General features: G+C 42.8%; 1 protein-coding gene across 1 annotated transcript in view; it reads left to right on the forward strand.

Annotated features, from left to right (window-relative positions):
* The first annotated feature begins 964 nt into the window (after positions 1-964).
* The window catches only part of LOC124656270, a 32,411-nt gene continuing 8,102 nt past the window's right edge, over positions 965-25,273 (forward strand). The window contains exons 1-2 of the mRNA XM_047195046.1: positions 965-1,154; positions 1,320-1,416. Coding sequence (XP_047051002.1) covers positions 965-1,154; positions 1,320-1,416 — 287 coding nt within the window. The remainder of the gene's footprint in view (positions 1,155-1,319; positions 1,417-25,273) is intronic.

Genomic DNA, 25,273 nt, shown 5'->3' on the forward strand with positions numbered 1-25,273 from the left:
TTTCTTCCAAATGTTGGTCACATACCAAACAATCAAATGAAGAATTGACTTGATAATATCGTCTTCTTAGCATATTCCTTGTGTTTAGTTTGTCAAAGAGAACCAACCAAGCAAAGAACTTCAATTTGGGGTACATTTGGACTTCCAAATCCATTTGAACGTGAGATGTGAGGTTGTAGATTCCTGAAGAAGAATTTATAGCATAGTCTTGATGAATAAATATCAGACCCCCAAGCATAGGTCCAAGTATCATGAGTGTTCACAGTGAGATGAATATTTGTAGTTTTTGTCTCTAAAACTCTAAGTTCAGCCATAGCTTCAGGTGACATTGGAAGGAAGAAATTCTCAGATAATCTGGAGGCATTAAGATATTCTTGTACCGAAGCATCTCTACTATTAAGAGCAAACTGGTGAATGACTGGTGTCACATTTTCAGGATGGACAATAATACCCCCCACGTCTACTATCCAAGATGATTTATCTCAACGCAACAAACAACTCCACACCATTAGGCGTAGCTTATCAAAATTTCAAATGACACAACAAACACCTACTATTTCTCAACTAACACGTCTTCGTCGTCAATTTTTCTCTCACCTAGCGGCTTGATTAAGATCCGATTAATAGGGAGATGGTTTGGCTTTTCAAAGTCCCAATCTTTAACAACCAACCCTACAGCCATGCCTACGATGGATGTTTTTCGTCATCCCCGCACCACACGCTGCCCTTCTCCACATCTCTCTCGGCCGCCTCCCCGCCATCCTCCATCGCAGCCGACGCACACCATCTTCCCCAAGAAAACGCACGCCGACATCGTGGAATTCCCCGCACTACCGGACCAGGAGGAAATAGACGAGGAAGGGAACAACACTAGCCCATTCAACCCTGACTTGCGCGGGCGGCCGCATCGCACGCCAGATCCCACCGCTCATCGCTCTCCGAGGCCGGTGCGCCGTGCAAGGCCATGCTCAACGACCTCCGACAACAACTCCAATGGAACGAAGCTCGTCGCCGCAACGCGCGTCATCACGCCGCGGCGGACAACACACTGACGGCGGAGCTGTTCGTCGCCTGCGCGGAGAAGGCGCAGCTCCGTCTCCACTGTCATGGACATCAGCCTAGGATTACAGAAATTTTTGAAGTTACTTGTACAGGTACTACTCAATGGCGTGAGATGAGACTGTAGCTTCTCCATTCCCTGCAAATCCACCTCAGGATTTCAGGTGAGCTACGATGCTTTTTCCTGTACCGGATATTTCACACTAAATTAAAGATCATGGTTCTACAACTTTTATTTCCAGTCCATTTGATTCATACAGTGATTTTAAGGACAAATGGTTGGACGGTTACCATCAATTTGATTCATGCAATGAGTATAAAGACAATGGTTCTGCGACAGGCACGTTTGGAACCTGGGTACGCGCGTACCCAGTTTTCCAAAAAATGAAAAAACGAGATTTAAAAGTTTCAAAAAAAATGTGAAGTAAAATTTTGCATGTACATATTATGTTGATACTTACTCGTGTGCGTTTTCACGAAAAAATATCATTGTATGTGGCCTACACAAAAATGACAAAATGCCCTAATTACAATAGTGAATAGGAATTTGTACTATTCACAGATCCGAAAAATGCATTTTGTCATTTTTGTGTAGGCCACATACAATGGTATTTCTTCGTGAAAACGCACACGGGTAGGTATCAACATAATATGAATATGCAAAATTTTACTTCACATTTTTTTGAAACTTTTAAATAGCATTTTTTTAAATTTTTCATAACTGGGTGCGCGCGTACCCAGGTTCCGTTTGGCATTTTCGATGGTTCTGGTGTTAGGGCATCTCCAACGGGGCGACCCATCCCGCGCCCGCGCGTCCGGATGGGTCCAGCCGGACAAAAACCCGGCCCAGCGCGCGGACCCATCCCTAAAACGGATGCCCGCGGCGTCCGGATCGACGCAAACCCGGCCCAAATCTTGGCCGGGTTTGCGTGGCCGCGGACGCGAAAGGCTGGTCGCTCGCGTCCGCCCCTTGTCCGCCCCTGGCCCGCGTGTCATAGGCATAAATAATATATTTCATTAAATAGACTCATTACAAAAAAATTTTAGCTACTACTTCTATCCTAAATACGTACGGGGCCGGCGGCCTCGCCGGCGACTCCTCGCCGGCTCGCCGTCGGGGCCGTGGATTTCACTCGACGCGGGCGGCCTGTACGCGTGAGGATTCCACTCCAGCTTACTACGGGCTGGGTGGCGCGTCGGCGGCGGCGCGGGCCTCGGCAGCTTGGACGGAGGCCATCATCCTCCTCCTTTCCGTCCGCGCACCTCGGGCGCGCTCGCGCTCCGCCTCCTGCGGCGGAATCATCCGCTTCCCGCATAGCTCCACCTCCTGCAGAGCGGCGCGTTCCACAGCGGTGCGCGCCTCCAGGCGGACGCGGGCGGGTGCCTGGCCCTCGTGGATCTCCTGCCGCCGGCGCATGCGCTCTTGCCGGCCACGCTCCGCCGACGCAGCATCCTCCCGGGCGCGCCGCTCGGGCGGCCGGCATCCGGATGAGGTGACGGGCTGCTCGCATAGCGAGCAGCTCGTTCTTCCGGCCGAGGAGGTCGCCTAGCGGCGGCGGCCGGCCCCCGGATGCCCTCGTGCTCCTTCGTCACGCGCGTGAGGTCGGCGAGACGCTCCTCGATGGCGGCGTTGATGTTCGCCAGCGCGAGGTCCTCCGGGCGACGGGCTCCTCCGCGGCGGCCGCCCCCTCCTCCGCGGCCTCGTACCAGCCGTCCGCGGTCTCGTGCCAGCCCTCCGCGGCCGCTTCCCCCATCTCCGCGTCACCGGCCTTCTTTGCCGCCGCCTCGGCAGCGACGCGGAGCGCCTCGTCGTTGGCGACCCACCGCGAGTCCGCGCGCTCCTCCTCGTCCGTCCGCGGGAACCTGGCCCGGGCGGCGAGGGAGAGCTTGGCCCATGTGGCCTGAAGGGTGCGCGGCATGGCGCCGGAGAAGGTGGAGGGGAGAGAACGGTGATGCGGTCTGGGTGAGACCGCCGCCGTCTTTATAGCCGGCGGTCCGGCGGGAAACTTGGGCGCGAGTGCGCGCCAATGGCGTTTTCGCGCGCGGGAACCTTGGTGCGCGCGGGATCTTTCCCGCGCGTTCCACCGCCCACCATGGCTGTCCCGTCGAGGCCTGCCATGGCGCAGCGCCGCGCAACAAAGACGAACCACGTGGCGTCTCTTTGGGTCGCCGCGTTGGGTGCCGCGTGCGACCCAAACGGACACACGGACGCGGGGCGCTGTCCGCGTGTCCGGGCGGCCACGCAAACGGCCCAAAACGGACGGCCCAGCGCGTCCGTTTGGGTCGCCCGGTTGGAGATGCCCTTACTTTCGTATGGTATTCTGAAGACAAACTACATTGATGAACTACTAAATTAGGAAGATGATTAGTATGTCCCAACCCTTAAAATGTTGCTTGTTTTATTTTTCACTTGAAGTAGTCTTGATGAACTACTAAATAGAAAGAAGTTTGTCGATCTTGATGTGATTTTGAGTGTCTGGAGAACTGATAATTCGCTTGGCAGCAGACAATGATTACTTTAGAGTCCTACTACAACTAAAAGTATTCAGTTCTACAGTCCAATACAGTCCTACCAAAAAGGTAAGGTGAACATACAACATGCATTTTCTTTACTTTATTTTATGGTTGTTAGAACATTACTCAAATGCGTGGGATAGGATATGAAATTGGCCCTTTATAATTTTACCTCTGAAGGTTTTTTATTTTCTTATTTAAATCCCTACGGTCGTTTAGTAATTGTGTTTATGTTCATGCAGACAATATGCATTCGTTCATTTGAGTGTCTAGCGTTGTGAAGAGCATATTTGTGTACCATTTTAAGTTCTTCTATAGTTCTATTCTACATGAAAGAAATTGGAATTAAGAATGAGAATAATCCTAGGCTTGCCATAATGTAAACATTACAACGTGTTGATCAGTGGAATTGGATGTAGTTAGCAGGGATGGAGATTGGATGCATGACGAGGCATACCAGTGACACACCTTTATTAGCTTTTCAGTTTCGAAGTTTTTGACCGTGTTATAATTTTTGTACTGAGTTACGCATTAATTCCTGATTTAAACCTCCGAGGGAATCACACATGTTGTAGCCAGGAATAACATCCTTACTCACTTGTTATTTTTGCGATTTATAATTGTACCTAATGTAAAGATTTCCTTTTTCTCTGTACATGTAATCTATTTACGGATGGAGTACACCCATTTTAGCCGAGAAGTTACAATTTGGAGACACGATCAAGCGCAAGTTTAGAATATACAATTTTTAAAATGTGCATTTATATAGTTCTGCATAAGCGTGGAAAATTCCAATTAAAACACCTAATCCTTGGCTTTTGTTAGAGAAACATGGCATTCATACGGACTGTTGCATAAACTCTTCTTTCTCTCTGTTTTTAGTGGTTAGCTATGGTGCGGAGATGTTTAGCTGAACTTACATAGTTTTAATCCAGTTGTTATTATTTGAAGTGAAAAAACATCAGTATTGACGAAGATCTTCCATGAGTTATATCTTAAAACTGGAATTTTGTACTAAATAATGGAAATCAAAAAATTAAATAAAGTGAAGGGGTTGTTTTGTTTGATTGCTTAGAGTGCCAAAAGTTAAATTGGAGAGAGGGCTGGCATAGAGAGGATTCGCACAAATCAAATTAGCCAAATGGAGTTAATGGTTAGATTTTAAAATGTAATTGGCATACTACCACCAACATATATATGTAATTAAATTGTGCAACACGTTTCAAAATCACTTAATGTCACGAGTATCCACAAAATAGAAACTAATCTAAACAACAACATCCAGAATTTAGTTTATATCACGTACCAACACACCGTGTCAATTTTAGAGGACTTCTGAATTTTTCTCAATCTCATGTTTAAAATTTATAACGTCCTAACGTGTCTTGCTTTCTATCCTTTTTCCTCTCTTATGTTTCAAACTTGAGCCTTTCTAGAGCACCAATATGTAGTTTGCACGGAATTGACAGACGAGGTACGTGCTATAGGCAACAATGCCTCATAGCCAAGGTCATTTTAATTGCACATGCTGAAATTGTATACTGCATTCGTGGTGTTGTTAGATATATAGATACCTACATCTGAAGATATTAATTGCCGTTTGCTCCGTAGCGAAGCACGGGCATTCTGCTAGTCTTCCTTAAAGACAAAAGAAAATGCTCTTGGAAAATTCTCAGAATCAATCTCTTGCATCACAAATCCTTCTAGAACAATGTGGAAGGACCATCTCCAATAGTGCTAGATGTAATGCCTCTAAAGATTGTGTCAATTTAAAAACATCTTTCCACCAAATACAACCACAAGGGCGAAGACTATGAGGAATATGTTCTCTGTAATAAGAATTCTAAATAAGATGCACCCAAGGAGTATCAACCTTTTTGTAGAATTTATGCAAATATTTCAAAAGGAGTCCCTGGTTCTAAATTTTCAAATTTAGCACTCCAAGCCCACCCTTGTTTTTTTTGGTTTAGACCTCATATATCATCTAGCTATATCTCCTTCTCTTGCCACCCAAACACCTCGATTCTTTGAGGAGTGGAGGAGAAGCCCTAGATCTACAATCCTACCAAACCGATTTGTTATCACCACCCAAATCCTTTGTGAATCGTATTACTCTTGGGTTCCTTGGAGCCCTAGATGGAAGGGGTCGTCCTGAAGCTAGTTATTTGTGTAAAGCTTTGTGGCCATCATTTAGAAGCCTCCAATTTGGTTGTGGATGTGTAACCTAAGCTTTTTGTAAAGGTCCTGGTTGCCACCTTGAAGGCCAATGCTTAGTGGAGCATGAGCCACCCTTTGTGGTTTGCTCATCGAATAATAGGATGGGGCCTTTGTGGCGTTGGTTGGCCTTAGTAGCACCACACCCCTCCAACGTTGATTTATTTCCCCTCAAAAGGAAGAAACCATGGGAATCTACCCTTGTGTATCTGTGTGCTTCACTCTTTGTTACCTGTATCCTTTTACCACATTTTACTACTTGTATCGTGTATCTTGTGCTATTGCTTGTACCTTGTCATATAGGTTAATTTACACATTTACATATCTAGAGAATTTACCTTTTGTGTCAACCCTACTTGAAAAACAATTAAATTTGATTACCAACTTTTCCCCCCCCCCCCCCCCGCGTCTAGTGGCATACAATTCTTTCAAGTGGTAGCAGAGCCTCATCTCTTAATTTCCTCGTGAGAGATTATGGGCAAATACAGAAATGGTAGTGAAGACCCGGCTATGGAAATGGCTACCATGGAGCATCTCAGTGGATTTTATTCATCCATAGCATCCTTGAGTACCTCCATGTGATGGGGATATTTTTTTTTGAGGTAACACATAGTTCTTTATTCATTCATAACAAAGTTATTGATACAAAGACCATCGGGTGGATCTAGTAACCACACCTGACGTCCCACATTGCTCGCCGTAGCAGAGTGAGCTAGTCTATGCGCTTCAGTGTTCGAAGCTCTATTTTCATGTCTAAAAGGCACCTTCTCGAAGAGTGCTGAGGTCTCCTTTATTTAATGTAGCACTGCACTATAGATCCCTGCAAATGGTCGTCATAAATCTTGCACCACCGCCAAATAGTCAGATGCCACCGTGATCCTCTGCAGGTTCAAATCCTGGGCCAGATCAAGGGCTTCTCGGCACGCCATAGATTCCAGCACCAATGGATTGGTAATCCCTTCGATGGTCAGGCTCGAGGCCCCCAGATATGAGCCATCTACGCTGCGACAGACCACTCCCATAGCCCCTCCTGGGCATGTCTTTGCTAGGGCTGCATCAACATTGAGCTTGGCACAACCCTCTACCGATGGATATGCCCATGGAGATAATAACCTTTCCCACTCGCCGACTGAAGAAGGGCTAAGAGGGGGTCCATTGCCGAGTGATTGGGCCAAGACCCCTAGCGACTGGCCCATGAAGACGGTGGATGTCGTTTCCTACTCGATAATACCCTAGAGGTGGTATCCTCAAGGAAGGGGAAGAAGATGGGGCTAAAGGGCGGAGAGCCATCGAGATGGTGGTACGCGATTTACCTAGCTTCAGATCACGTTGCACGGATGCAGGGCCTACTGGTGCTTGTCTGGAATTATCTGGGCGCTTGCGCGTTATTACAGTGAGTTGTGATTGTGCCTCTAGGGCTCCCAGGATTCGACTTATATAGGCGCATAGATCTAGGGTTTCTACAGAGAGTCCTACCCTGATACAAGTTTCCTAACTACCAAATATTATATTGTCGTGCACATCAAGGATACACCTATTCCTAACTTTTCGTCATGGATCCGGCTTCCTTCATGGGCCTTCATGGATCCTACTTTAGGTGTTGGTCGGGCTGGATCCGACTCCTTGTTCCTGGTCTGGACATCGTCCATCTTTAATCAACAACAACTGGGCCGCTCGATGGGTCGTATGCCACCACCACCATCTGTGGGCCACCCGGGTTTGAAGTATACCCACAACAGTAGACCCCAGAGTCCTTCGAGATTCACCATTCCTTCCGCCATACCATTTTTCCGGCTTGTTCCTCGAAAGTCTTGGAAATCTTGAAGAACTCCGACTTCAAAAATGCTTTTCCAAACTCTTTGTCAGAAATGCTCCTTTACTCACGGGACTTCATCCATCAACCAAATCTTCAAATATGTTCTCTGAATGCTTTATCCTGCAAGGTTTTAGGTCAAATATCATGATCTTACCTGGAACCCATACGGAGAAAACAGTTCCACCAATTTAGGCTTTGATTTCGCGAGTAATTCCAACGGTAATTAATCCTTCAGCTTTTTTTTACCGCTAGGTTTTACACCACATATCAATATGTCATGCATCTAACGGTGCGACGGTTGTGTTCCAACCACGGGATGCGGATCACGAGTCTCATCCCCCAACTATAAATATCACGGTCGTCGGGTTAAACCCTAATCTCACTCATTTCCCACATTTCAGTGCTCTCACTCAAGCGCCGCCTCCGAGCTCCTCGCGCCGCCGTGTCGGATCCTCGCTAGACTTTCGCCGGAGTACTTCCGCCTCGCCATGTTCATCGATGTTCTTACCTTTTCTATGCAGACATGTGTTCTCCTCGTTGGCCGGAACCTCTAGTTATCACACCTCTCGCCTCCGCCACTCCTCCCTTCGTTCCCTTCCTCTTGTACCCAACAGGGATCCGGCAAAGCCATCAAATCTGGTAGACATATGTTGGATCCATCTGAGGTAGCCAGAAACGAGAAGATGGAACAGAAGGTGGCGAAAGCCGCGAAAAGATCCAAATCCTGAACCCGCGTGGGGGACGTGAAGGGACAGTGGTGCCCTTGCACTGCTATGGAGGAGGAGCTGTGAAGCATGGATTCCGAGGGATTCCTCAAACCCGGAACATGGCGAGTGGTTTCGGGTGCTCCTTGCCCTGCGCCCAAAGCCAGAAGTTGGTGCTGACAAAGGTGTTGACCAAACGGGGTTTTTCTCTTCCGCCAAGCAATTTCTTCCTTGAAATCCTCAAGACGTACCAGCTCCACCCTCACAACATTTCTCTGAACAGCCTCCTCGCCATCTCCAACCACGTCACATTGTGCGAAGGTCACCTCCGAGTAAAAACGGATCTGACTTTATTTCAATATTACTTCTCCGTCAACAAGGAGTCCCTGCCCAAGGCCAATGCATTTGCAAACTGCGGCAGCGTGACATTCAAGATCCGGCGTGACCGCATCTAACCTCAAATGTACAGACACGAGTCCATGAGGTACTGGTCAGCCAGATTCTTCTACATAAAGGACACGAAGACGCCAAAGAGCACAAGGAAGCTCCCTCCTTTAAAGGATGGCCCCTGATACGTCTCCGACGTATCGATAATTTCTTATGTTCCATGCCACATTATTGATGATATCTACATGTTTTATACACATTATATGTCGTATTTATGCATTTTCTGGCACTAACCTATTAACAAGATGCCGAAGAGCCGATTCTTGTTTTCTGCTGTTTTTGGTTTCAGAAATCCTAGTAAAGAAATATTCTCGGAATTGGACGAAATCAACGCACAGGGTCCTATTTTTGCACGAAGCTTCCAGAAGTCCGAGGGAGAGTCGAAGTGGGGCCACGAGGTGGCGACGCACCAGGGCGGCGCGGCCCAGGCCCTGGCCGCGCCGCCCTGTGGTGTGGGCCCCTCGTGACGCCCCTTTACCTGCCCTTCCGCCTACAAATAGCCTTCGTCGCGAAACCCCCAGTACCGAGAGCCACGATATGGAAAACCTTATCGAGACGCCGCCGCCGCCAATCCCATCTCGGGGGATTTCGGAGATCGCCTCCGGCACCCCGGCAGAGAGGGGATTCATCTCCCGGAGGACTCTTCACCGCCATGGTCGCCTCCGGAGTGATGAGTGAGTAGTTCACCCCCGGACTATGGGTCCATAGCAGTAGCTAGATGGTCGTCTTCTCCTCATGTGCTTCATTGTCGGATCTTGTGAGCTGCCTAACATGATCAAGATCATCTATCCGTAATTCTATATGTTGTGTTTGTCGGGATCCGATGGATAGAGAATACTATGTTATGTTGATTATCAATCTATTACCTATGTGTTGTTTATGATCTTGCATGCTCTCCGTTATTAGTAGAGGCTCTGGCCAAGTTTTTGCTCTTAACTCCAAGAGGGAGTATTTATACTCGATAGTGGGTTCATGCCTCCATTAAATCTGGGACAGTGACAGAAAGTTCTAAGGTTGTGGATGTGCTGTTGCCACTAGGGATAAAATATTGATGCTATGTCCGAGGATGTAGTTATTGATTACATTACGCACCATACTTAATGCAATTGTCTGTTGTTTTGCAACTTAATACTGGGAAGGGGTTCGGATGATAACTCGAAGGTGGACTTTTTAGGCATAGATGCATGCTCGGATAGCAGTCTATGTACTTTGTCGTAATGCCCAATTAAATCTCACAATACTCATCATATCATGTATGTGCATTGTCATGCTCTCTTTATTTGTCAATTGCCCGACTGTAATTTGTTCACCCAACATGCTATTTATCTTATGGGAGAGACAACTCTAGTGAACTGTGGACCCCGGTCCTATTCTTTACATCTAAAATACAATCTACTGCAATACTTGTTCTACTGTTTTCTGCAAACAATCATCATCCACACTATACATCTAATCCTTTGTTACAGCAAGCCGGTGAGATTGACAACCTCACTGTTTCGTTGGGGCAAAGTACTTTGGTTGTGTTGTGCAGGTTCCACGTTGGCGCCGGAATCCCTGGTGTTGCGCCGCACTACATCTCGCCGCCATCAACCTTCAACGTGCTTCTTGGCTCCTACTGGTTCGATAAACCTTGGTTTCTTACTGAGGGAAAACTTGCCGATGTACGCATCACACCTTCCTCTTGGGGTTCCCAACGGACGCGTGCTGTACGCGTATCAAGCTCTTTTCTGGCGCCGTTGCCGGGGAACGAAGAAAAGTTACACCACAAAGATTTCTAACTCCCACGTCAGCCCCTCGCCGAAGTCTCCGGCTGGAATGCCAACCCCCACATCTCCGACTTCCCGGAGGTCAAAAAGATGCCTAGCGGATCTCCAAGTTCGTGAGTTCTGGGTTGACAAAGAAAGATCTGACCTGTCTTGGTTTACCAAGCGGATTCGCCCCCTTCAACACCGAGAACAATTGATGTATCTCTATAGTGGCCACGAAGACACCATCGGCGCCACCAAGGACAACTTATCCTGTGACGCCCTGGAAAAGCGGCTTCCGGTCATGATAAAGGTTCTGCGTGAGGTTCACTCCCATGTGTGTGGAACTGATATCTACACATAAGGTGCTGGTCCTTCCGTAAGCATTTACCATCTTGACCACGTTCGCCTGCTTATTTGTTCAAGGACTTATCTTTTTATTTCACTTTTTACAGTTTGATTCACTGGAAGAGAAGGACCTCAGATTCCTGGTTCGGACCCCCATCACATGATCATCCAACCTGGATCCCGTATCTAAAGCGGAAAAGGATGATGAGACTGAGCCAACTCTCCCTTCCAAATGGAAACGAGAATCTGAATCTGGCAACACATCCAAGTGCGGACGAGGAGTTCACGGTTCAAAAGTTTCCAGCGCCACCACCAAGACTTTAGAGAAAGAGAAGCTCCATCTCAAGGAGACTGACACCAGCAAGAAGGGCGGAATAGAACAGTTTTTTTTTACCAAGAGCAGGTATTGGGTCTTTCCGGGCTTTCCTCCTTCCTTCTGTTTATGGATTCCTTTGTTATGTAAACTGGATGATACCTCGCGCGTTGCTGTGAAATCTTGTCATTTCTTGGAGTGGTAATCCTCTAGTAAATAAGATGAGGTGCATTGTGCACTTCATTAGCATGCCAAACTATTTTTCTTAGTCATAAGTAATAAAAAAAGTTAGCATAATATCAATTAGAAATCAACCTCAATAGCTGATATGACCAACATTTTTGTCTAAATAACTTTCTTGATTATCATACAACAAATGTGAGGAGGCGTGGAGAAAAATAATAACACACAACTGATACCTTGTGAAAGCTAATGAACTTATCCTTACATTAACTTTTCTACGGAGCTTAAAAATACTTTCCTATTATATTTACTATTAATAGCTTACAGAGGAGAAGGTATATCACTTCTGAGGTTTTTCGATCATGTCTACATTACTCACGAACCGTAGCGTCACACGCGTAAGGTTCCTCGACGCTTTTGAGAAGATAAGAAATATAGGAGAATATTTTGAAAGCACCGCAATTGTTTTGAGAAGCACCAGAATTGTTTCGGGGATATCAGAATAGTTCAAGGGGTATGTGTTAATGTTTGTTAATTAATGGAATTGTAAAAATTAAAATAGAAGAATTTCTTTTTTATTCATTTAAGGGGAACCCTTTGGGTTTTTGAGTGGAAGGTTGATAGCTTCAAATTTTGATGCTTTTTACTACGAACTTTCCACCGTTTATCACTCGGTTTTATTGGGTTTTCATTAAATTTTATGTTTCAACTAATGTTAATATCGCAATCCAGGCGAAACCTTGTTTTGAATTATGTATTTCAGGAAACCATCATTTATGGAGGAAACGAGGACATTTATGAGCTGATTGCAATAAAATAAAGACATTTCCTTTAAAGGCCAAATTCACCCTGGCGGAGAAGAGGGTTTAGCAGGCATCCAAGGGGCGGGGCCAACCATACCGCCCGCCGGTGCTGCGCGTCGCAGCCTTCCCCATATCAAGGCAAACCCTTTTCGAAAAGGGACGACAACCAAAAACGCAACACAACAACCACCATTCCCCCAGAATAGAAGAGATCAGATCTGAAGAAGGGGAAGACCATCCTCGACTCCACCGAAGATCAATCTCATCTAGATCACCACATTATCCACCACACCCCACTTGTACAGAGAGAGATTCATACTTGTAAGATTACGGATTGAAACCTCTATTCCATCTTGGTTTGTTTTTGATTTGATCTTCAACTATTGTGGCTTGCTACGGTAATATCGAGATGAACTCCATTTACTTTGCTATGATATCATTTTGTTATTCTCCTGTCATGTGTGAGTAGATCCCATTGGCGTGAGAGATGTAGGGGATTATTGAGATGTGATGTGCCAATTTTATTCCATCTATTTATGAATTTATGATTAAGATGATTGATGTTGTGCAATTGCACACTGTTGGGGAACCCCAAGAGGAAGGTATGATGAGCATAGTAGTAGTTTTCCCTCAGTAAGAAACCAAGGTTTAATCGACCATTAGGAGAAAGGAATGACTTCTGAAGGTGTTGCTGGCTGACTTTTGGCAGGGCGCACTACTGGCGTCAGCAACAACGTGGAACATGCACACAACACAACCAAAATACTTTGCCCCAATTTACAGCGAGGTTGTCAATCTCACTGGTTTTTCTGAAAAATTAACCGTATAATGTGGAAAGAGATGTTTGTTTGCAGTGGAATTAAAGAGAACAGTGCTTGTAGTAAGTAAACAGAACATGTATTTGTACTAGATGATTTTATCGGTGTAAAACAAAGGACCGGGGTTCACGGTTCACTAGAGGTGTCTCTCCATAAATATAAATAGCATGATGGGTGAACAAATTACAGCTGGGCAATTGACAGAATAAAGACCTTACATGACAAGATGATTACTATGAGATTCATTTGGGCATTACAACATAATACATAGACCGTGATCCAACTGCATCTATGAATAATAATCCACCTTCCGTTTAGCGTCCGCACCCCTTTCAGTATTAAGTTGCAAGCAACAGATTATCGCATTAAGCAATGTGTGTAAAGTAAACAATAGAATTATTCCTAGACAAAGCATTGTTGTTTTCTCCCTAGTAGAAACATCACATCTACAACCTTAGAAGTTATTGTCACTCTTCCAGATTACTATAGACATGAACCCACTATCGAGCATAAATACTCCCTCTTGGAGTCACAAGCACATATTTCGCCAAAGCATCTACTAGCAACGGAGAGCATGCAAGATCACAAATAACATATGACAAGTATATAATCGATCTCAACCATAGTATTCAATATTCATCGGATCCCAGCAAACACAACATGTAGCATTACATAAAGATGATCTTGATCATGATAGGCAGCTCACGAGATCTAAACATGAAGCATAAAGTGGAGAAGACAACCATCTAGCTACTGGTATGGACCCGTAGTCCAAAGGCATCACTTCGGAGGTGGGAATAGTGATGTAGAGGCCACCGGTGATGATCTCCCTCTCTGGCAAGGTGCCGGGAAGAGCTTCAGAACCCTCCCGAGCTAGGGTCGTTGATGGCGGCCGCGACGAAACTTTTCGTGGAGGCTCGAGTATTTAGGTTTTTTCGAATAGGTGAATAAATAGGCGGAAGGGAGATGTCGGTGGGTGCCCAAGGGGCCCACACCACCCGTAGACGTGGCCAGGGCCTGGGCCGCACCTAGTCCTGGTGTGGCCGCCTCGTGGCGCCCCTTCGTCTCTCCTCTGGACTCCATCTTCATTACAGTAAAATAGGAACTTCAGCTTTTGTTTCGTCTAATTCTGAGAATATTTCATGTACAACTTTTCTAAAATACATAACAGTAGAAAACATGGAACTGACACTATGGCATCTTGTCAATAGGTTAGTTCCGGAAAATGTATAAAAGTGCAATGAAGTGTAAACAAAACATATAGAAATTGGTGTAAAACAATCATGGAGCATCAAAAATTATAGATACGTTTGAAACGTATCAGCACCCCCAAGCTTAACTCATGCTCGTCCTCAAGTAGGTAAGTGATAACAAAAATAATTTTTGAGGTGACATGAAGCCAACACAATCTTGATCAAGTTATTGTAAAAGCATTTTGAGCTGGGATCAAAGTACTCTAAACATAGACATGGTAGATATAATTCTAACAATAGAACTTAGCAACTATGTTACAACATGAAAAGTAACTCAAACAAAGGATCATGAATAATTGTGCACTAAAAGCAATTGTTTGTTTTTCAGCATAGAGAAAACATAGCAAACTGGTACTCAGCTTTTCCTTTATGAAGTAGCAAAACATAAATGCTAGGACACCTTTAAAGTTCAAAGCGTGACTAGATACAAGTAATTTAAGAACAAGCAATAACATAATCATGAATCAATCAATAATAAATTTTGGGACTATGCACATGATACTCAGAATGACAACTATGCTCTATTAATTGGTGCGTAAAGTAAGAAGATGAAGACTCAATATAAAAGTAAAAGAAAGGTCATGCGCATAGGGAAGCAAGATTACTCATGTGCTAGAGCTTTTTATTCTGAATGCAATAGAGGTGTTGAAAATATATTTTGAAAGGTACGTATGTCTATGTCAACGAATGGCATCAAATGTTCTATCATCTATTCATGTTTAATGGCTTGAAGTGCGGCTCCCATAGAGAGAACAATAAAGTTCCTCTTCTCCTTTGTTTAAACAAGCTAAGTTCATGATTTCTCAAGCACATAGTGTTAGGAGATTTAGATTATTGGTTCAATTTATATTTTGTGGGTGGGCACCCGCGCCTGCTCTTTTGCAAAATTAAGGACTAGCACATGATGCATGCTAGTCAAAGTGTGAAGCCATAATAAAGATAAAAAGATGATAAAGCATTCAACACTTCCTCATGGGCTAAAACAAAACATAAAACGGGTAATAATCTTTGAAAGTTTAAAGGTAGCACACAAGAAATTCACTTTGAAGTGGAGGTAAAATACCACATATAGGTATGTATGGTGGAAATAATTGGCAAACTTTGGTTTTTAGGAGTTGGATGCACAAGTAGAGCTCATACTCAGTACGGGTGAAGGCTAGCAAAAGACTGGGAGCGACCAACTAAGAGAGCAATAATGGTCATAATCATGCGGAGCGACAAAACATTATTAATCAAAGCATAAAGTGATATTACAAGTCAAAAACTAAATGATCATAGAGGCTTTAGGTGACTGGTTTGTTGTCATAACATGATGTAAACATGTGCCAAGTCAACCCAATAAAGCATCAAAAGAGAATACCACAATATTATGCTTTGTATGATTGAAACAACACATGATTCTTTCAATGACACATTAAGCACTCTCAGCTATTTGAGACAAGTCATGCTACAACAATAACTACTAAGCATATGATCAAAATAACATCAAACATGACATGCCAAAGTATATGCCATAGTCTAAACAAGCTTCCTTTTGCATCACTATAAACATGAAACATTTTACTCGTCTCCAACAGCAATCAACTTATTTGAAACAACTCTCATAGATAGTAATCAATAAAGACCAGAGAGCTAATCATACCTATCTGAAGAAAACCAAGCTCTGAACAAAATATGAGTGGAAAACTAGAGCTAAACGCAGTACTAGCAAAAGAGAACACTCGCAGAACAATAGGAATGAAAACTAGAGCGTTCTATGCAATTAAAATGGAGTGTGTCATTCTCCAAAAAAAATGCGAGGATCCAACCATATGCTACAGCAAACAAAACAAAAGAAAACAAAAAACAAAAATAAAGACGCTCCAAGAACAACACATAGCATATGAAGCAATAAAAATATAGCGTGTAGAAAGATGACCTGATGCTTTGTTGATGAAGAAATGGATGCCTTGGGCATCCCCAAGCTTTAACGCTTGTACCTCTTGGATATTTCCTGGGGTGACATGGGCATCCCCAAGCTTGAGCTTTTGTCCATATTTAATTTCATCGCATCATTCTTCTCTCCGTACACTTGAAAACTTCCTTCATACAAAACTTTACACAATTCTCATTAGCAGCATTAGTGCAATCAAAATAAAAAAAATTCACTTGGTCCAATTCTAACATATGTCAAACATCCATTAAAACATTAGCTACTATAGCATCTTCTCCAAAAAGCTCTTTCTCTCAAAAGAACTAAAAAAGAAAGAGATTAAGAGGTAAATGCAAATAGTGGCAGAAATCTGTCAAAACAGAACAACAAGTAAATATAGATTTTTCAAAAATCTTCTGTTGCTCAAATCGAAAAGTGCAAAACTAACGAAGTTAGATAATAACCTGGGGCATATTCTCAAAAATTGGTAGCTCAAAATTTGGGAATATAATTCTTTTTGTGACAACACAGAATCTGTTTCAGTACAGCAGCTTCCCCAAATCTTACTTTCTTCCTATTAGAGGCTATTCTTGGCACAAAAACGGAATAAAAATGATAAGGAGAGGTTATTACATAGGTAATAACTTCCAAGACTCAACAAAAGAAAAATTACATAAATAAAACATGGATTATCTCCCAAGAGTGCTTCTCTTTAACGCCTTTCAGCTAGACGCGGAAAAAGAGCTCGCATTGAGTACTTTTAAGTGAAGAAGCATCAACATCATAAATGGCAGAAGCCTTGCATCTACCTCTCTTACATTTACTCTTTTTTCTTAGGGAAAGAATGATAAGTGCCTGGTGGGGAGGTGAAAGTCATGATGCTTTTCCCCACATCTATTTTTGCTCCCAGGAATTTTAGCAGAAATCGTCCAAGTGTGATTTGTCCCTTTCCTGCACATTCAATGACAAGATAATCAGTTGATACCTTCCTTCCTAGGATTTTTATATACACTCCTTCAGCCACTCCAATGGGTAATATAACAACATTATTGGTAAGAGATATTTCTTCTCCACCCTCAGAAAGTTCCCAAAGATTTATAGACTCATAAATATCTTTTGTATAAGACATAAATCAGACATAATATCTCAACGAGCATAAAAAAATCAACATTTATATCATCTTTTACTGTAGGGAGCCAACTTGAGGGTTCAGAATTTACTGAAACATGATAATAATTTTCACGAAGCAGATTATAACATTCTTTTAAGCAAGTTGCACTTGTCTCAAGAGTAGTTAATCTAGCATAAATACTCACAAGGGATGAATGAAAATTACTAGGTGAGTTATTGATGGCGTGTATTTCACACGTTCGTTGGGAACCCCAAGAGGAAGGTATGATGCGCACATCAGCAAGTTTTCCCTCAGAAAGAAACCAAGGTTTATCGAACCAGGAGGAGCCAAGAAGCACGTTGAAGGTTGATGGCGGCGGGATGTAGTGCGGCGTAACACCAGAGATTCCGGCGCCAACGTGGAACCTGCACAACACAACCAAAGTACTTTGCCCCAACGAAACAGTTGAGGTTGTCAATCTCACCGGCTTGCCGTAACAAAGGATTAACCGTATTGTGTGGAAGATGATTGTTTGCAGAGAAAACAGTAAAAACAAGTATTGCAGCAGATTTGTATTTCAGTATTAAAAGAATGGACCGGGGTCCACAGTTCACTAGAGGTGTCTCTCCCATAAGATAAAAGCATGTTGGGTGAACAAATTACAGTCGGGCAATTGACAAATAGAGAGGGCACAACAATGCACATACATGTCATGATAAGTATAGTGAGATTTAATTGGACATTACGACAAAGTACATAGACCGCCATCCAACTGCATCTATGCCTAAAAAGTCCACCTTCAGGTTATCGTCCGAACCCCTTCCGAGTATTAAGTTGCAAAGCAACGGACAATTGCATTAAGTATGGTGCGTAATGTAATCAACAACTACATCCTCGGACATAGCGCCAATGTTTTATCCCTAGTGGCAACAGACACAACACAACCTTAGAACTTTTCGTCACTCGTCCCAGGTGTCAATGCGGGCATGAACCCACTATCGAGCATAAATACTCCCTCTTGGAGTTAAGAGCAAAAACTTGGCCGAGCCTCTACTAATAACGGAGAGCATGCAAGATCATAAACAACACATATGCAATAACTTGATAATTAACATAACATGGTATTCTCTATCCATCGGATCCCGACAAACACAACATAGAGTATTACGGATAGATGATCTTGATCATGTTAGGCAGCTCACAAGATCCAACAATGAAGCACAATGAGGAGAAGACAACCATCTAGCTACTGCTATGGACCCATAGTCCAGGGGTGAACTACTCACTCATCACTCCGGAGGCGACCATGGCGGTGTAGAGTCCTCCGGGAGATGAATCCCCTCTCCGGCAGGGTGCCGGAGGAGATCTCCGAATCCCCCGAGATGGGATTGGCGGCGGCGGCGTCTCCGGAAGGTTTTCCGTATCGTGTTTTTTCGCCTCGGGGTTTCGCGACGGAGGCTTTAAGTAGGCGGAAGGGCAGAGTCGGAGGGCCGACGAGGGGCCCACACCATAGGGCGGCGCGGGCCCCCTCCGGCCGCGCGGCCCTATGGTGGTGGCGCCTCGTCGCCCCACTTCGTATCCCTTTCGGTCTTCCGGAAGATTCGTGGCAAAATAGGCCCCCGGGTCTTGATTTCGTCCAATTCCGAGAATATTTCGTTACTAGGATTTCTGAAACCAAAAACAGCGAGAAAACGACAATCGGCACTTCGGCATCTTGTTAATAGGTTAGTTCCGGAAAATGCACGAATATGACATAAAGTGTGCATAAAACATGTAGGTATCATCAATAATATGGCATGGAACATAAGAAATTATCGATACGTCGGAGACGTATCAAGCATCCCCAAGCTTAGTTCTCGCTCGTCCCGAGCAGGTAAAACGATAACAAAGATAATTTCTGAAGTGACATGCCATCATAAACTTGATCATACTATTTGTAAACATATGTAGTGAATGCAGCGATCAAAACAATGGTAATGACATGAGTAAACAAGTGAATCATAAAGCAAAGACTTTTCATGAATAGTACTTCAAGACAAGCATTAATAAGTCTTGCATAAGAGTTAACTCATAAAGCAATAAATCAAAGTATAGGCATTGAAACAACACAAAGGAAGATTAAGTTTCAGCGGTTGCTTTCAACTTGTAACATGTATATCTCATAGATAATTGTCAACATAGAGTAATATAACATGCAATATGCAAGTATGTAGGAATCAATGCATAGTTCACACAAGTGTTTGCTTCTTGAGGTGGAGAGAGATAGGTGAACTGACTCAACATAAAAGTAAAAGAATGGTCCTTCAAAGAGGAAAGCATCGATTGCTATATTTGTGCTAGAGCTTTTATTTTGAAAACATGAAACAATTTTGTCAACGGTAGTAATAAAGCATATGAGTTATGTAAATTATATCTTACAAGTTGCAAGCCTCATGCATAGTATACTAATAGTGCCCGCACCTTGTCCTAATTAGCTTGGACTACCGGATCTTTGCAATGCACATGTTTTAACCAAGTGTCGCAATGGGGTACCTCCATGCCGCCCGTACAAAGGTCTAAGGAGAAAGCTCGCATTTTGGATTTCTCGCTTTTGATTATTCTCAACTTAGACATCCATACCGGGACAACATGGACAACAGATAATGGACTCCTCTTTAATGCATAAGCATGTGGCAACAATTATTATTCTCATATGAGATTGAGGATATATGTCCAAAACTGAAACTTCCACCATGATTCATGGCTTTAGTTAGCGGCCCAATGTTCTTCTCTAACAATATGCATGCTCCAACCATTAATGTGGTAAATCTCTCTTACTTCAGACAAGACGGACATGCATAGCAACTCACATGATATTCAACAAAGAATAGTTGATGGCGTCCCCGAAGCATGGTTATCGCACAACAAGCAACTTAATAAGAGATAAAGTGCATAAGTACATATTCAATACCACAATAGTTTTTAAGCTATTTGTCCCATGAGCTATATATTGCAAAGGTGAATGATGGAATTTTAAAGGTAGCACTCAAGCAATTTACTTTGGAATGGCGGATAAATACCATGTAGTAGGTAGGTATGGTGGACACAAATGGCATAGTGGTTGGCTCAAGGATTTTGGATGCATGAGAAGTATTCCCTCTCGATACAAGGTTTAGGCTAGCAAGGTTATTTGAAACAAACACAAGGATGAACGGTGCAGCAAAACTCACATAAAAGACATATTGTAAACATTATAAGACTCTACACCGTCTTCCTTGTTGTTCAAAACTCAATACTAGATGTTATCTAGACTCTAGAGAAACCAAATATGCAAACCAAATTAGCAAGCTCTAAGTGTTTCTTCATTAATGGGTGCAAAGTATATGATGCAAGAGCTTAAACATGAGCACAACAATTGCCAAGTATCAAATTATCCAAGACATTTTAGAGTTACTACATGTAGCATTTTCCAATTCCAACCATATAACAATTTAACGAAGAAGAAACTTCGCCATGAATACTATGAGTAGAGCCTAAGGACATACTTGTCCATATGCTACAGCGGAGCGTGTCTCTCTCCCACAAAGTGAATGCTAGGATCCATTTTATTCAAACAAAACAAAAAACAAAAACAAACCGACGCTCCAAGCAAAGTACATAAGATGTGACGGAATAAAAATATAGTTTCAGGGGAGGAACCTGATAATGTTGTCGATGAAGAAGGGGATGCCTTGGGCATCCCCAAGCTTAGACACTCGAGTCTTCTTAGAATATGCAGGGGTGAACCACCGGGGCATCCCCAAGCTTAGAGCTTTCACTCTCCTTGATCATATTGCATCATACTCCTCTCTTGATCCTTGAAAACTTCCTCCACATCAAACTCGAAACAACTCATTAGAGGGTTAGTGCACAATAAAAATTCACATGTTCGAGAGGTGACACAATCATTCTTAACACTTCTGGACATTGCATAAAGCTACTGGACATTAATGGATCAAAGAAATTCATCCAACATAGCGAAAGAGGCAATGCGAAATAAAAAGGCAGAATCTGTCAAAACAGAACAGTCCGTAAAGATGGATTTTATTAGGCCACCAGACTTGCTCAAATGAAAATTCCCAAATTGAATGAAAGTTGCGTACATATCTGAGGATCACTCACGTAAATTGGCTTAATTTTCTGAGCTACCTACAGGGAGGTAGACCCAGATTCGTGACAGCAAAGAAATCTGGAACTGCGCAGTAATCCAAATCTAGTACTTACTTTACTATCAAAGACTTTACTTGGCACAACAAAACTCAAAACTAATATAAGGAGAGGTTGCTACAGTAGTAAACAACTTCCAAGACTCAAATATAAAACAAAAATACTGTAGTAAAAACATGGGTTGTCTCCCATAAGCGCTTTTCTTTAACGCCTTTCAGCTAGGCGCAAAAAGTGTAAATCAAGTAACATCAAGAGACGAAGCATCAACATCATAATTTGTTCTAATAATAGAATCATAAGGTAACTTCATTCTCTTTCTAGGGAAGTGTTCCATACCTTTCTTGAGAGGAAATTGATATTTAATATTACCTTCCTTCATATCAATAGTAGCACCAACGGTTCGAAGAAAAGGTCTTCCCAATATAATGGGGCAAAATGCATTGCATTCAATATCCAAGACAACAAAATCAACGGGGACAAGGTTATTGTTAACCATAATATGAACATTATCAACTCTTCCCAAAGGTTTCTTTTTAGCATTATCAGCGAGATTAACATCCAGATAACAGTTTTTCAATGGTGGCAAGTCAAGCATATCATAGACTTTCTTAGGCATAACGAAATACTTGCACCAAGATCACATAAAGCATTACAATCAAAATCTTTGACTCTCATTTTAATGATGGGCTCCCAACCATCCTCTAGCTTTCTAGGAATAGAAGTTTCAAGTTTTAGTTTCTCTTCTCTAGCTTTTATGAGAGCATCTGTAATATGTTTTGTGAAAGCCAAGTTTACAGCGCTAGCATTGGGACTCTTAGCAAGTTTTTGTAAGAACTTTATAACTTCAGAGATGTGGCAATCATAAAAATCTAAATCATTACAATCTAAAGAAATGGGATTATCATCCCCAAGGTTGGAAAAAAATTCAGCAGTTTTATCACGAGCGGTTTCAGCGAGTTTTAGCAGTTTCGAGGTAATTTTGCGCGCTTTGCACTAGGAGTAGAAGCATTGCCAACACCAATTATTTTACCATTAATAGTAGGAGGTGTAGCAACATGTGAATCAGTAGCATTGCTAGTGGTGGTAATAGTCCAAACTTTAGCTACATTTTCCTCTTTAGCTAGTTTTTCATTTTCTTCTCTATCCCACCTAGCACGCAGTTCAGCCATTAATCTTATATTCTCATTAATTCTAACTTGGATGGCATTTGCTGTAGTAAATTTTTTATTTTCAATATCCCTATTAGGCATAACTTTCGATTTCAAAAGATCAACATCAGAAGCAAGACTATCAACCTTAGAAGCAAGAATATCAATTTTATTGAGCTTTTCCTCAACAGATTTGTTAAAGGCAGTTTGTGTACTAATAAATTCTTTAAGCATAGCTTCAAGTCCATGGGGTGTATTCCTATTATTGTTGTAAGAATTCCCATAAGAATTAGCATAACCGTTACCATTATTATAAGGATATGGCCTATAGTTATTACTAGAATTGTTCCGATAAGCATTGTTGTTGAAATTATTATTTTTAATGAAGTTTACATCAACATGTTCTTCTTGGGCAACCAATGAAGCTAATGGAACATTAGCTGGATCAACATTAGTCCTATCATTCACAAGCATAGACATAATAGCATCAACCTTATCATTCAAGGAAGAGGATTCTTCAACAGAATTTACCTTCTTACCTTGTGGAGCTCTTTCCGTGTGCCATTCATAGTAATTAACCATCATATTATCAAGGAGATTTGTTGCTTCACCAAGAGTGATGGACATAAAGGTACCTCCAGCAGCTGAATCCAATAAATTCCGCGAAGAAAAATTTAGTCTCGCATAGAAGGTTTGGATGATCATCCAAGTAGTCAGACCATGGGTTGGGCAATTTTTAACCAAAGATTTCATTCTTTCCCAAGCTTGAGCAACATGTTCATTATCCAGTTGTTTAAAATTCATTATGCTACTCCTCAAAGATATAATTTTAGCAGGGGGATAATATCTACCAATAAAAGCATCCTTGCATTTAGTCCAGGAATCAATACTATTCTTAGGCAGAGATAGCAACCAATCTTTAGCTCTTCCTCTTAATGAGAAAGGAAACAATTTTAATTTTATAATGTCACCATCTACATCTTTATACTTTTGCATTTCACACAATTCAACAAAATTATTGAGATGGGCAGCGAGCATCATCGGAACTAACACCGAGAAAATTGCTCTCGCATAACAAGATTAAGTAAAGCAGGTTTAATTTCAAAGAATTATGCTGTAGTAGCAGGTGGAGCAATAGGTGTGCATAAGAAATCATTATTATTTGTGCTAGTGAAGTCACACAACTTAGTATTTTCAGGGGTAGCCATTTTAGCAGTAGTAAATAAAGCAAACTAGATAAAGTAAATGCAAGTATACTAATTTTTTTGTGTTTTTGATATAGAGTGCAAGACAGTAAATAAAGTAAAACTAGCAACTAATTTTTTTGTGTTTTGATATAAGTGCAGCAAACAAAGTAGTAAATAAAATAAAGCAAGACAAAAACAAAGTAAAGTGGAGACTCCCCTTGCAGCGTGTCTTGATCTCCCCGGCAACGGCGCCAGAAAATATGCTTGATGGCGTGTATTTCACACGTTCGTTGGGAACCCCAAGAGGAAGGTATGATGCGCACAGCAGCAAGTTTTCCCTCAGAAAGAAACCAAGGTTTATCGAACCAGGAGGAGCCAAGAAGCACGTTGAAGGTTGATGGCGGCGGGATGTAGTGCGGCGCAACACCTGAGATTCCGGCGCCAACGTGGAACCTGCACAACACAACCAAAGTACTTTGCCCCAACGAAACAGTGAGGTTGTCAATCTCACCGGCTTGCTGTAACAAAGGATTAACCGTATTGTGTGGAAGATGATTGTTTGCGAGAAAACAGTAAAAACAAGTATTGCAGACAGATTTGTATTTCAGTATTAAAAGAATGGACCGGGGTCCACAGTTCACTAGAGGTGTCTCTCCCATAAGATAAAAGCATGTTGGGTGAACAAATTACAGTCGGGCAATTGACAAATAGAGAGGGCATAACAATGCACATACATGTCATGATAAGTATAGTGAGATTTAATTGGGCATTACGACAAAGTACATAGACCGCCATCCAACTGCATCTATGCCTAAAAAGTCCACCTTCAGGTTATCGTCCGAACCCCTTCCGGTATTAAGTTGCAAAGCAACGGACAATTGCATTAAGTATGGTGCGTAATGTAATCAACAACTACATCCTCGGACATAGCGCCAATGTTTTATCCCTAGTGGCAACATCACAACACAATCTTAGAACTTTACATCACATCGTCCCGAGTGTCAATGCAGGCATGAACCCACTATCGAGCATAAATACTCCCTCTTGGAGTTAAGAGCAAAAACTTGGCCAGAGCCTCTACTAATAACGGAGAGCATGCAAGATCATAAACAACACATACGCAATAACTTGATAATTAACATAACATGGTATTCTCTATCCATCGGATCCCGACAAACACAACATAGAGTATTACAGATAGATGATCTTGATCATGTTAGGCAGCTCACAAGATCCAACAATGAAGCACAATGAGGAGAAGACAACCATCTAGCTACTCGCTATGGACCCATAGTCCAGGGGTGAACTACTCACTCATTACTCCGGAGGCGACCATGGCGGTGTAGAGTCCTCCGGGAGATGAATCCCCTCTCCGGCAGGGTGCCGGAGGAGATCTCCGAATCCCCCGAGATGGGATTGGCGGCGGCGGCGTCTCTGGAAGGTTTTCCGTATCGTGGTTTTTCGCCTCAGGGGTTTCGCGACGGAGGCTTTAAGTAGGCGGAAGGGCAGAGTC

This window comes from Lolium rigidum, chromosome 5 (genome assembly GCF_022539505.1).
Source record: "Lolium rigidum isolate FL_2022 chromosome 5, APGP_CSIRO_Lrig_0.1, whole genome shotgun sequence".
Taxonomy (NCBI): Eukaryota; Viridiplantae; Streptophyta; class Magnoliopsida; order Poales; family Poaceae; genus Lolium; species Lolium rigidum.